This window comes from Anabrus simplex, chromosome 6 (genome assembly GCF_040414725.1).
Source record: "Anabrus simplex isolate iqAnaSimp1 chromosome 6, ASM4041472v1, whole genome shotgun sequence".
NCBI lineage: Eukaryota > Metazoa > Arthropoda > Insecta > Orthoptera > Tettigoniidae > Anabrus > Anabrus simplex.
The window spans coordinates 8,528,347-8,542,294 of record NC_090270.1 but is presented as its reverse complement, the minus strand read 5'-3'; the positions used below and the strand labels follow the sequence as shown (position 1 = coordinate 8,542,294).

At 39.0% G+C, this 13,948-nt stretch overlaps 1 protein-coding gene across 2 annotated transcripts in view; it reads right to left on the bottom strand.

The window, feature by feature from the left end:
* The window catches only part of Atg9 (autophagy-related protein 9), a 702,067-nt gene that overhangs the window by 485,694 nt on the left and 202,425 nt on the right, over nucleotides 1-13,948 (bottom strand). For both annotated transcript variants that reach the window (XM_067149655.2, XM_067149654.2), the window contains exon 5: nucleotides 2,766-2,890. In XM_067149655.2, coding sequence (XP_067005756.1) covers nucleotides 2,766-2,890 — 125 coding nt within the window. The remainder of the gene's footprint in view (nucleotides 1-2,765; nucleotides 2,891-13,948) is intronic.

The window sequence follows — 13,948 nt, the reverse complement described above, 5'->3', positions numbered from 1 at the left end:
AGATTGTACGCTACTTTGGACATATAATGCGCCGAGATGGTAGTCTTCAAAAGTTGATTGTTGAGGGTAAAGTCCAGGGAACCAGACAACGAGGACGAGTACCAACACGATGGATTGACATGGTAAACGGCCCCCTACAGAGTTCTCTCAGAGCAACCACATTGAAAGCTTTAGATAGGGAAGAATGGCAGAGTATGGTTCACCGGCTAGATAGCTGAATTTTATGATAGTCATGACGCCTCAGTCATGAGGCAAAATGAAGAAGAAGAAGAAGAAGAAGAAGAAGAAAAAGAATTGAAAATCAATTGAAAGGAGAATAATAAAACTTTGTTTCACACCTATTCAATACTTAACTAGCATCCTTATTTTATTGCCAAATTATTAAAAACGTGGTACAGGTTTTGCTCATTTTCTGAGCATCTTCAGCCATATTGTCATTACAAGGTTAATTAGGAACATTGATCTTGAATTTGTATACATGATTTGTCATTAGCAAACAATTTTTAAGAAACCTCATAAATATAATTATCTTATATATTATGTCGTATAACTGTGATATAGGATATAAAAATTATTAACATAGAAATTAAAACTATTACAATATATCCGCATGTGATGTCAAATAATTGGTCTACGTGTAACAATTTTTATTCACATTCTTCTTCTTCTTTTATGAGCGCATAGGATCACTTTAGCCAGTACATCGTTCAGGTCTCTTTGAAGGGATTGTTCGGGCTTTGTGGTCCTCCCAGTACTTCTTCACACGCTCCGATCTTCGTGCCCTTTCCTCAGTTGAAAATGTGCGTGTTGTTGGTTTGTTTTGTGTAAGGGTAAAGCGGAGGATTGTATTCTTGAGTTTTGTATTCAATTTTATCTTATTTGTGGTGTTGTAAGGCCTATTTCCTTCAGATCCTCTCTTACTTCTCTGATCCATTTACATCCTGTTGTGGCATTTTTTGAGACGAGATTGTGTTGTATTAGTTATTTCAGAAGTCTCTACTCATGCATCCTCAAGATATGTCCAAAGAATCCCAGTCTCCTCTTACACATAGTATCTGTAATGGGTTCTAGCTCTCTGTACACGACTTTGTTAGGTATTAACCACCACTGTCCAACTTTCTGGTATTTTTTGTTGATGCAGGTTCTTCCAACCCTTCGACAGACACCACCCAGCATTAGAGATTTCTTTACCTATAAATGAGCTATACAATTCCTTGCCTGCTGATCGTTTTTATTTTGACTTTTTAAATGGTGACTATAATGGACTAAATTATTATCTGTCACAGTTCAGCTGGAAGGTGTTGTTTCAAAATGTATCAATTGATAAAGCAGTAGAAACCTTCTATTCAGTACTACATTATGCCATGGAACTTTACATCCCTATACCAAATTTTATGACTCCAATAATAATAAATTGAAGTCCCTGATTATTGAAAAGAAGAAAGCACACAAGCGATACAAAATATCAGGTCTCAATAGTGATTATCAGCATTTCTCGAAATTAAGAAATGAATGCAAGTCTGAATCTGCAGATCTGGGCATGATGAGCACCGAGGAATAAATAGCCCAAAAAACACAACACACAGACAGGTAGAAAGATAACCAAGAAATGAAAACAATGAAAAAAATCAGTGGAAGCTCAAATGAAGCAGAGGTAAATCACGTGGACTGGGTTGAAAATGAGTCCTGAACTGAACTGGAGCCTATTAAGTGAAAAGGCTGCCCCTCCTATTCCAACAACAAACGAGTTCATTAAATAATAGATGGCCACACGAAAATCAAAAAGAGAATGGAAAACCAGCCCAGTTGGAAACAATACATGGGTTTGATACACAATTCACTATCCTCATAACTTGAATCAGCCAACAGGTTCAGTCACACATATAATACAATTAATCAGAAAATAATAAAAGAAATTGTGGGCATGCGAGAAGAATAACATGGGGCTGGTCTAACACAATAACAGATAGTGTTCGCTTAATAGCGGGGTACAGCATCCAGCACCGCAATACAACTTACTGTCCTTTTCCTGGTGATGTGTAGAGCCTAGATTTGTGTGCACAATTAAATAGCACAACATCTGTGCAAATATGCAATTTCAAGTGAACAAAAATGAAATAAACTCTTTGTTGCATATGTAATGTAAGGAAAGTTGTCCTCCTTGTCCTAGATTGTATGACAACTTCTTAATGAGCATGAGTTACACAGACTACACCCAACTGATTGCAGGGATTTTATTATTAGTGATTAGTCAATGACATAGCAGCTATAAATAAAATAAATATTTTTTACGTAAAAAATTGTAAATATTCACTTCCCCCAGAATATGCAAATCACATGTGCTATGAAACACTGCGATGGTCCTGTCTCTAATAAAATGTGTTATATTTGAGTGCTCTAAGTATCATCTGCACCTTCACTTCACTCAATACTCTGGGTGCTGACTGTAGCTACACTTGGATTATAGAAGCAGAGTACAATAAAATCACTGTACTCACTACATCAAACTGAGACCTTGCGAGTGACCACAGACTCAACGGGAAAGGCAAGTTACCAGGTTGTTTGCAGTATTTCATTACCATACAATGTTCAAGATCTTGAGTGATCTAAATGTCACACAAAGTGAAGTTTATGAGCCAGTCAAGAACTGACATAGAATCTAAAGAGGGAGGGAGCAGTGCAATAAAGAATGAGAGCGAATTCACACAATCATTGAACTTATTTTGGAAACATCTCAATACATGTGATGAATAAGAGGAAACTACCTGAGTATCCTGTGATATATGTCCAGCTCACTCAAATCCTGCTTGTGGATACACATCTGTTGCTCCAACTGCACCTCTCGAATACGCCGTTGGATCTCGTGCCACGTCAGGTTATCCAGGTCACTCTGTGAAATAAAAAGTATTTCCTAATATCTTCACTCCTATACACAAAAATGGTATGGACAGATGTTATGAAGATGGTCGCAGCAGCTGCGAGCATAGTTCTTTGACAATTGACCAAAAATCGAGAGCGAGCTATGCCACAACAGATGGCAGTATTATCTAAGTCGGACAATTTACGATATTATCAAGGAGCGTGCACTCAATGTGGCTTCTCGAGACAAACAAGTACTTGATAAAAGTGATATTTTATAGTCCCTCGTATCTAGGAGGGAAAAAAAACAGAAAACTTTACTAATAAGTAGATATTCATAAACATAAGCTTCATTATTGTTTCCGTATTGAACTGAGATCACAGAGATAGGTTATTTGTAAGTAGATTATGTTACAATTCCAGTCATAATGAAATGTAAGAGGTTCATGCCTTGTTGTTTAAAGGGGCCTAACATATTATCTTCACTCTCATTATCTTTGCTAATATTGCCATCCGAGCCACTACAGTGACATAAAAATATAAAAATAAAATTGCATACGAGCTCCCATTTTCGTTATTGTTATAATTATTACAGAGGTGCCAACTATTACGGATTTCACTTTGCAGTTACAGCATTATGGTCAAAGAGGAAATTATTACAGAAAAGAACATTATCACGATAAAAATTAATTTCTACAAAAAAAAAAAAAAAAGTTCAATCCCTCAAAGCATTACTGGTCAACCCTCCTCGTTTCAGTGTTTGTAAGTTGGCAAATAAACATATTTGGTGGTTATTCGGACATCACTTCCTTTTGTTTCCTGCGAGCGGTGTGAAATCACGGCCAGCTACATAGATATACGCTGCTCTCTCAGCTAGAGTGACGCATCAAGTCGGCCGTGAAGTAGGCTCTACTCCTTGCTCTGCTGTTCTCCAGTGCGCACATTTGGCTCTCTCTTTGCTGAGTGCGTAGACGGTGAGTGATATATTTAGCGTATTTGAATTCTAATTATCCTAGTCATTCATCAAAAAGAAGTGACTGGTTTTGTAAAACCAAGCAGAGCACTTGTCAAATTGCATCTTCTTCTAAGAAGACAGCAGTGTGTGTTCATGTGATTTCTCTGAGGCTCACGGTGGACGAGATGATTGCAGAAGACACATAGAATCCAAGAAACATCACACACATGATGAATCAAACTTAACGAAACTAGTCTGTTTCATCGTTCTTTGTAAAAAGTAATGAAACTGCGGTGACAAATGCCAAATTGCTGTTCAAATAATCTCTTTTGGAGCATAATATTCTGTTCTCAAGTTGCAACATGGCGGTAAACAGTGATTTAGTTTTTTCTCCGAGTGGTGATATGTTCGGTAATAATATGTGCATGAAGTGTAATGGAGCTATTCACGGAAGTAATGCTCGTCTTAATGGTCTTAATGCTTCTTATGAGTGCGTATTTAAGAATACGTTTGGTAGCGAAGTTTCAGATCCGGTAGACGATCTCGTTTCTGATAACCTCACTTTGATCTCCTCGCATTCGAGGTTTAGAATAAGAGATCTGGAACTTGAACTCTCATCCAAAGATGAAATAATTAAAATGTTATCAACAGATCTAGAAAATGCTCTGCTGGAATTGAAGAACTTTAACAAAATGATGTTGAAATGCCGAGACAAGAGGTTAAGTCGAAGACTGTTAGGCCTAACCAGAAACATGTTGCATTTAAGGATTCTGTAAATAGTAATTTAGTGACACAAAACAGTTTTCAAATGTTAGAATGTAATGATCATGAGGCAATCATAGAACATGATTCAGCTGCAGTGTCGAAAAGACCGGTTCATAAACAAGCCCGTACAGTAACAGTGGGGGACTCGATGATAAGAAATGTTGGACCCGAAGTGGAAGAGGGAATTGCGTTCTGCTATCCAGGCATACGAGTGGGTCAACTTGCTGAACATGTAAACAGTGACAGTATTGAAGAAAATCCTGAAGCCCTGATAGTTCATATTGGCACAAATGACCTTCATAATTTCTCAACACCTACTGACATAATGGCTTATTACTGCGATAAAAAGGAGGTTCCCAGCAGCAAAGCTTTGTTTTATATCGGCATGATGCTGTAAACTCCACTCTTGACTGGTTATCCTGTAATGGAGATGTCGTTTTTGTCGATGGTAATAGTTGGCTTAGAAAAGATGGGCTACACCCACTGATCTCTATACATGGATCGCTGATGGCAGCTCTCCGCTGCAGGAGAAAGTACGCCAAGTTGAGAGCGCGGTTCGCCATGTTGGCGTACCCATCCTAGAGCTCTCCTTATGGGGAAGCAATGATAATATAGTCAATTTTAAATCGCAATTAATGGCGCGTTGGAATAATTAAAAATATAGGGACATGTTCACTCAAAGCATAAGGACATTGGGATCACTGACACGTCGTTCCTAGGTCAGTAAATCTCCGGGATAGCAATAAAAATGAGTGTATAATAACGGCCGACTAATATTAACTTAGGTGCTGAATACATGCAATTAGCGATCGGTAACACAATACGAGTGAAAATCAGTTTCTGGAAACATTGCTGTAAATTGTATACATGTCACGAAATTATGCATTCTTAAAATGATGTACCTATAAACGTAGCTCACTATACAGGCCTAGATTCGACATACCATAATCGGTGCTTGATAATGAATTCCTGTTTCCTGTTTCTATGAAATAACGCGCAGTTTATCAAATTAAAATATAATTGAAGCAAATGTACACATTCATACAACCAGCAAATATTCAAAACTTGTCAATATATCACATTACCTGCAGCTTAATTTACTATTACAGACCTATTTAATTAAATTCAGCTACCTAAGCAATATTGGTCATCATCAGAAATATGTAACACCCGTTAAATGAGCCCCAAATACCACAACTAGTATAATGGGATAGCCTAAAACACCCACCACACTTTGCCTTCTCCCACCACTCCAGTGTCTGAAACCCATAATTATTACTGATGTAAATAAGGTCTAGAATTCCTCCAGACTTAATTTTCTAAGATTGTTATAAGGTCACGTCAATTTTTCATCAAAACCGTCAGTTTAATTATGACAAATAAATAAAAATATAAGTAAATCTTTACTTGCAGTTAAAGTTCAGTAAAATTGAAAACAGTTGGCTATACATCATTTCTAAGCCGTGCAGTTTGTCCATTTTTATCTAAACAGTCTTCCTCAAAGTGATGGGAGCAGAGAACAGCTGTTTTAGAAGGCTCCCAAATCTCCCGCCTGATATTCCTAATTCATGATCTTAGATGTTCGGGTTTCGAGAAAGGAAACCTAGAAAAATTGCCATTTTGCACCCAGAATATGCGAAATAAGATACAATAAACCTAAAACTCAAAACACTACCCTAGAGAGATTATTATGTACAGTATAAAACTCACCGATGAAATGATTTTTCCTTCTGCTGATCGTTTCTGTTTGTACATCCATAAGCTGAACACTGCGGTATGTTAATACCCGGTAGGATGTTTCTTCATTTGGATTTCACATAAATACATGCACATTTAAATTTAATTTTGTAATTTACAAGCAGTGTCCGCCTCTGTGGTGTAGTGGTTAGTGTGATTAGCTGCCAACCCCCAGAGGCCCGGGTTCGATTCCCGGCTCTGCCACGAAATTTGAAAAGTGGTATGAGGGCTGGAACGGGGTCCACTCAGCCTCGGAAGGTCAACTGGGTAGAGGGGGGGGGGGGGGGGGTTCGATTCCCTCCTCAGCCATCGTGGAAGTGGTTTTCCGTGGTTTCCCACTTCTCCTTCAGGCAAATGACGGAATGGTACCTAACTTAAGGCCAAGGCCGCTTCCTTCCCTCTTCCTTGTCTCTATCCCTTCCAAACTTCCCATCCCCCAACAAAGCCCCTGGTCAGCACAGCAGTTGAAGCCGCCTGTGTGAGGTACTGACCATACTCCCCAGTTGTATCCCCGACTGGAAGTCTGAATCTCCAGGACATTGCCCTTGAGGCGGTAGAGGTGGGATCCCTCGCTGAGTCCGAGGGAAGAACCAACCCTGGAGGAAACGAATTTACAAGCATACTACAAGGCAACAAACCTAAATTCATAAAATACACTACTATTTCTTTTGAAATAACCCAGCACAGAACACCCGTGGAACTACAATCAAAGGGGTTGGCGTCACTGAACTAAGCAAAACAAAGCAAACGCGCTCCTCGTGGTCTATTCAATGGGTCTATTGCACCGTGCGCTCGATACCATCTTACTACGCCAGTCATCATCTATTCGGCTTACTGCTACCCAAGCCACCAGCCATCCAGGTATAGAGATCAGTGAGTACACCTTAATAGAAAAGTTTGGTAAACTTCTCAATAGAATGCTCTCGGGAAACTAATTAAGAAAATGAGGCGTGATTTAGAAAGTATAACTTATATCAGGAAACATTTCACCACACTTTAGAGGATACTATCAAAATGTAAATGGACTTCGAACTGAACTTAAAATTTCTTCACGTTTAGCTGACTGTTAACTGAAATTAGTGATGTGGAACTCGGACTCGAAACGTATTCAATTTTCAGATGTGATGGGTCGTTTTTAACGAGTATGAAGGCATCCCATGATCTGTATTAGCAAGAGGTTTAAACCTACTCTGATACCGTGCATTAACACAGTTGAACAGTTGTTTGTGTCCCTGACTTTTAACACCTCAAAATTAATCAATGGTGCTGTATACATTCCACCCAAGTCTCCTGTCCAAAAATATTTCAAACATTGCAGTGCTGTTGAAAAAATTATGTCAAATCTCGACAACCATTTATTGCTCATTGTTGGTGACTACAATCTACCACATCTTAATTGGATAGTAAATGAAGAAACATATTCTGGCCTTATGTCAGTAGGTAACCACACTATGCAGTCCAGTTTAGTTATAGACACTTTTTCTTATCTCTGTTTAAATCAGTTTAATACTATCCCAAATTTTCTGAATCACTTTCTTGATTTGGTTTTCAGTAACTCCAGTTCCATTGAAGTAAAATCTAGCAATGAAAGCATTGTCCGCCTCGATAGACACCACCCAGCATTAGAGATTTCTACCTATAAATGAGCTATACAATTCCTTGCCTGCTGATAGTTTTTATTTTGACTTTTTAAATGGTGACTATAATGGACTAAATTATTATCAAAGGAATGGACTACCTCAAGGCAGTGTACTGGCTCCTATTCTTTTCAAAATCTACACTAATGACCAGCCATTACCAGAAAATACTAAAAGCTTTATCTATGCCGATGACCTTGCACTTACAACTCAAACTGATACCTATGATGAAGCAGAGATCTCTCTAACTGCTGCATTAGAAGAGCTAGGTACCTATTATGAGAAAAACCAACTCAAACCAAATCCAGCTAAGACTCAAATTTGTGCGTTCCATCTGCGGCATGCACAGGCCTCTCAGAAACTCAAAGTACTGTGGAAGGGGAACTTACTGGAACACTGTTTTACACCAAAGTACCTGGGAGTTATGCTGGATCGCACATTAACATATGAGAAACCTTGCCAAACCCTGAAACAGCTGCCAGAAACAACATTCTACGAAAGTTATCAGGAACAAGTTGGGGAACACAACCACAAACAATTAGAACATCAGCTCTTGCTCTATGCTATTCTGCAGGAGAATATGCCTCCCTGGTTTGGTACAGGTCAGCTCATACGAAGCAGGTCGACATCGCTTTAAACAAAAGCTGCAGGATCATTACTGGATGTTTGAAACCTGCACCCATTGAGAAGGTCCAACTTTTAGCTGGTATTGCTCCCGGTGAGATTCGTAGGGAGGTAGCAGCTAACAAAGAAAGGCTCCAGTCATCTTCTTCAGAAGCACATCCTCTTTATGGATACCACCCAGCCACACAGAGGCTAAAATCTAGGAAAAGTTTTCTCCGCACATCAGTTAACCTTGAGGGGAAAGCAGAGAATGCTAGAGTCACAATGTGGAAAGAAAGAATCCACCACCTTTCCAACTGGATAGAGCCGAAGGAAAGTCTTCCATGTGGACACCAGGAGAAGTGGACAGCATGGAAAGCCCTTAACAGACTCCGTACAGAAGTCGGCAGAACCAAAGTAAATTTGCGGAAGTAGGGCTTCTCAAGTGATTCATCACTTTGTGATTGTGGAGAGCAGCAGACGATCCAACATCTATGTCAGTGTGTTTTATGTCCTTCAATGTGCGCTATGAAAGACTTGATTGCAGCCTCCCCCAACGCTATTGACGTCGCCCAATACTGGGCAAGCATCATCTAGCTCTCGAATATTGTTGCTCTATCTGTGATTGTATAATAGACTTGTATATTTGTATAGTAGGAATGTAGATATCTTGTTGCTTTTTGTTAAATACCTGTAAGTAAAGTTGATACATCTGACATTAATAAAGAAAGAAGAAAGACAGTTCAGCTGGAAGGTGTTGTTTCAAAATGTATCAATTGATAAAGCAGTGGATACCTTCTATTCAGTACTACATTATGGCATGGAACTTTACATCCCTATACGGAATTTTATGACTCCCAAATTCCCAAAGTGGTTTAATCATAAATTGAAGTCCCTGATTACTGAAAAGAAGAAAGCACACAAGCGATACAAAATATCAGGTCTCAATAGTGATTCAATTAGAAATAGGAAAGGATTTCCACCTATCAATACTTGTTTATTGCACTTATTACGCTACAGGACCGGTTTCGACCCTTTACATAAGGTCATCCTCAGCTGAACCATGCATACATATCTAAGTGATGAAGCTATGATTAAGATAGTATTGTCAAAGGAATGCCATACGATAATAAACATTAGGTCACATCCAAATGGGGCATGTCGTAATGTGAACTGGCATAATTGGGTTTAATTTACAGTCTGAGTACAGTATGGCAGTCATCGATTACCTATTTCTAGATCCGAGGCCTGTGAGTTTACACCAATTCGAGCAATTCCTTCATCACGTTACGTTTTTACTTCTCAGCCAGGAAATTACTTCAGTTTTCTTCCAGGATTTGTTTGAGATACATTCTAACTTCACACAGTGACAAGCAGCGTCCTGTAACACGATAACATTACTGGGCATCAGCTTTGGTAATCTTCCTTCAAGCCACAATTTAAATAAATCACCAGTCATTTCATCGTGATAGTCTCTGTCTTTCTAAGACTTGAACACAAGATAAACACACTCCACAAAGCCGTCATCACTTGCACTGTGTAACACTATCAGTCGCTGAGCCAAACCTCAAAGAAATGAGTGTTTCTTCGACTTTACGGTACTGTCTCGCCATGTCGTCCCTTAATCCACGTCCTGTCCAAATAGTATAATTTTCAAGCTAGTTGTCTAAATTCCCTTATCTTGTGGAGATAACACCTATGCCACAATATAATATCATCTCTGTCCACTACAATGCTTTTCGATTTCTTCAGACCAAGCTCGATAGCTGCAGTCGCTTAAGTGCGGCCAGTATCCAGTATTCGGGAGATAGTAGGTTCAAACCCCACTGTCAGCAGCCTTGAAAATGGTTTTCCATGGTTTCCCATTTTCACATCAGGCAAATGCTGGGGCTGTACCTTAATTAAGGCCACGAACGCTTCCTTCCCGGTCCCATCGTCACCAAAATACCTATCTGTGTCGGTGCGACGTAAAGCAACTAGCAAATATTTCTTCAGATGAACTCAAAAGCTATTTCTTTCAGTTATTGTGTGAAGAGAGGATTTATTTTAAATCTGGGAGTTCAATGTTATGATTGTAAAATATGTGTATTTGTCTGACTTTGAAAATTGGACTGTGGAAAAGAAGAACTGGTGCAAAATCGTTTAATACTGTAAAAATTTCCTACTTTATTTTCTGTATGTGAAGATATTTAGGGTTATTTAATTACTCTGCTGCTTCTAAAATTTGTTTGGTTGGTGTGAAAAAAATTTATTATGTACATAACTGTATTATGAGCATCTGAATGTAAGGGTGTAGCCACATGTGGTTGTGCTGGTAAGATGATTCTAGCAATTTCCCGTTGCATCAGAAAGGAATATTCTGGAAGCGTTGTAAAGTATTTGGTCATCAGTTTTCTCTGGGCCCTCATTGGTCCCTATAGGCGAATGTAAGATCTGCGGGTGCACTAATTCACCACCCGGCCGCTGGCCACTTGCCCAGAGCCAAGCTCTTTCTTGTTGGCCCGGCGAAGGGAGAAGTAGTCTCCCAGCCCTCCGAGGTAAGCACTACTCAGTTCATGTTTCAGGTTTTTAACTTTCAAATCTAGTTTCTTGATTTAAATTTCTTTACCCTCGGGAGTTTGCCCAGATTTCTTAGTCTTGCGGCTAGTCATACCCATTTGGCTTTATTAACAGTGTAGTAAGTTTAAGTTTCCCTCGGGTTTGCATCTTAGCATACTCTCGTTCAGGATAAGCTCCTTATTCGGAAGTGTTTTAGAAAAGGTTGCTTCCTAAGCAGACTCTGGGTTAAGATTTTAATTAATTACACTCCTTACGTCTTAACATGCAGGTGTGGTTTGTGTGTGTGTGTCCTTCTTTTAAACGTATTTGATTAAAATATTTCTAACTATTTCTGTATGTTATTTTAAACTCACCGCCGTGATGCTTGTACTCTTGGTATGATGGCTCTCTCTAACCTTAATTTGCGTCACTGATGGCCCCTATGTAATGTTACTTTCAAATTGTTATCATTTCAGTAAATGTAGTACCTAAATAGAATCACCACTATTTTTATTTTCTCGGCAACACAATACCTTCTCACAGCCTCTCTAGGGTCCCAAAAGCTTCCCATCTCCATTCCTTTAGTTGCTATGTTCGCTAACCTGATAGTCACATTCTCATGTTTTCGTGTACTTATCGTGCACGAGTGTTTGATTTTATTTGATCAGGTCTGAAACTCATTATTTCCTTTATAACATTTATTATTATTATGTTTAAAATTTTAATGCTGTGTAATCCCGGAAGGATTACAAGAACCAGAATTTACAACTGATGTCACATTCTTAATCAACAGTGCTGCACAAGGTGGACTAATATTATTAAGATATACACCTCTAAGATCAACAGTGCTGCACGAGGTGGACTAATATTATTAAGATGGAATGCAGTGGTACGCCAAGGAAGAGAAGGTAGTACAGTAGCAGAATTTGGATTGGGACAAAGGAACGAAAGGGGAAGTCGGCTGGTTGAATTCTGCACTGATCATAATTTAGTCCTTGTCAATACTTGGTTCAAACACCACAAACGACGGCTGTATACGTGGACGAGACCTGGAAACACTGGAAGGTATCAAATAGACTTCGTTATGATTAGGCAGAGATTCAGAAACCAGGTGTTGGATTGCAGACCTTTCCCAGGAGCACACGTGGACTCTGACCACAACTTGTTGGTCATGAAATGCCATCTGAAGTTGAAGAAATTGAAGAAAGGAAAGAATGCAAAAGATGGGATCTAGACAAGTTGAAAGAAAAGAGTGTGAGGGATTGTTTCAAGGAACATGTTGCACAAGGGCTAAATGAAAAGGCTGAAGGAAATGCTATAGAAGAAGAGTGGAGAGTCATGAAAAATGAAGTCAGTAGGACTGCTGAAGAAATGTTAGGAAGGAAGAAAAGATCAACTAAGAATCAGTGGATAACTCAGGAAATACTAGACCTGATTGATGAACAAAGAAAATACAAGAATGATAGAAATGAAGAGGGCAGAAAAGAATACAGGCGATTAAAGAATGAAGCGGATAGAAAGTGCAAGGCAGCTAAGGAAGAATGGCTGAAGGAGAAATGCAAGGATGTCGAAGGCTGTATGGTCCTGCGAAAGGTAGATGCTGCATACAGGAAAATCAAGGAAACCTTTGGAGAAAAGAAATCTAGGTGTATGAATATTAAGAGCTCAGATGGAAAGCCACTTCTAGGGAAAGAAGACAAAGCAGAAAGATGGCAGGAGCATATCCAACAGTTGTATCAAGGTAAAGATGTAGATAATTTGGTTCTGGAACATGAAGAGGCTGTTGATGCTGATGAAATGGGAGACCCAATTTTGAGGTCAGAGTTTTACAGAGCTGTGAGTGACCTCAATAGGAACAAGGCACCTGGAATTGATGAAATTCCCTCTGAATTACTGACTGCCCTAGGAGAAACCAGCATGGCAATGTTATTTCATTTAGTGTGCAAGATGTATGAGTCAGGTTTAGTATCTCATGCCTGCAAAATTTTAACAGGTATTATTTACAGAAGAATGGAAAAACAAGTTGAAGCTGAGTTGGGAGAAGATCAATTTGGCTTCAGAAGAAATGTAGGAACACGGGAAGCAATCCTGGCTTTACATCTGATCTTAGAGGATCGAATCAAGAAGGACAAGCCCACGTACATGGCATTCGTAGATCTAGAAAAGGCATTCAATAATGTTGATTGGACCAAGCTATTTATGATTCTGAAGATGGTAGGGATCAGATACCGAGAATGAAGAATCATCTACAATCTGTATAAAAATCAGTCTGCAGTGATAAGAATCGAGGGCTTTGAAAAACAAGCAGCAATCCAGAAAGGAGTGAGGTAAGGCTGCAGTTTGTCCCCTCTCCTTTTCAATGTTTATATATAACAGGCAGTAAAGGAAATCAAAGAGAAATTTGGAAAGGGAGTCACAGTCCAAGGAGAGGAAATCAAAACCTTGAGATTTGCCGATGATATTGTTATTTTATCTGAGACTGCAGAAGATCTCGAGAAGTTGCTGAATGGTATGGAGGAAGTCTTGGGTAAGGAGTACAAGATGAAAATAAATAAGTCCAAAACAAAAGTAATGGACTGCAGTCAAATGAAGGCAGGTGATGTAGGAAATATTAGTTTAGGAAATGAAGTCTTAAAGGAAGTAGATGAATATTGTTACTTGGGTAGTAAAATAACTAACGATGGCAGAAGTAAGGAGTACATAAAATGCAGACTAGCTCAAGCAAGGAAGAGCTTTCTTAAGAAAAGAAATTTGCTCACTTCAAACATTGATATAGGAATTAGAAAGATGTTTTTGAAGACTTTCATGTGGAGCGTGGCATTGTGTGGAAGTGAAACATGGACGATAACTAGTT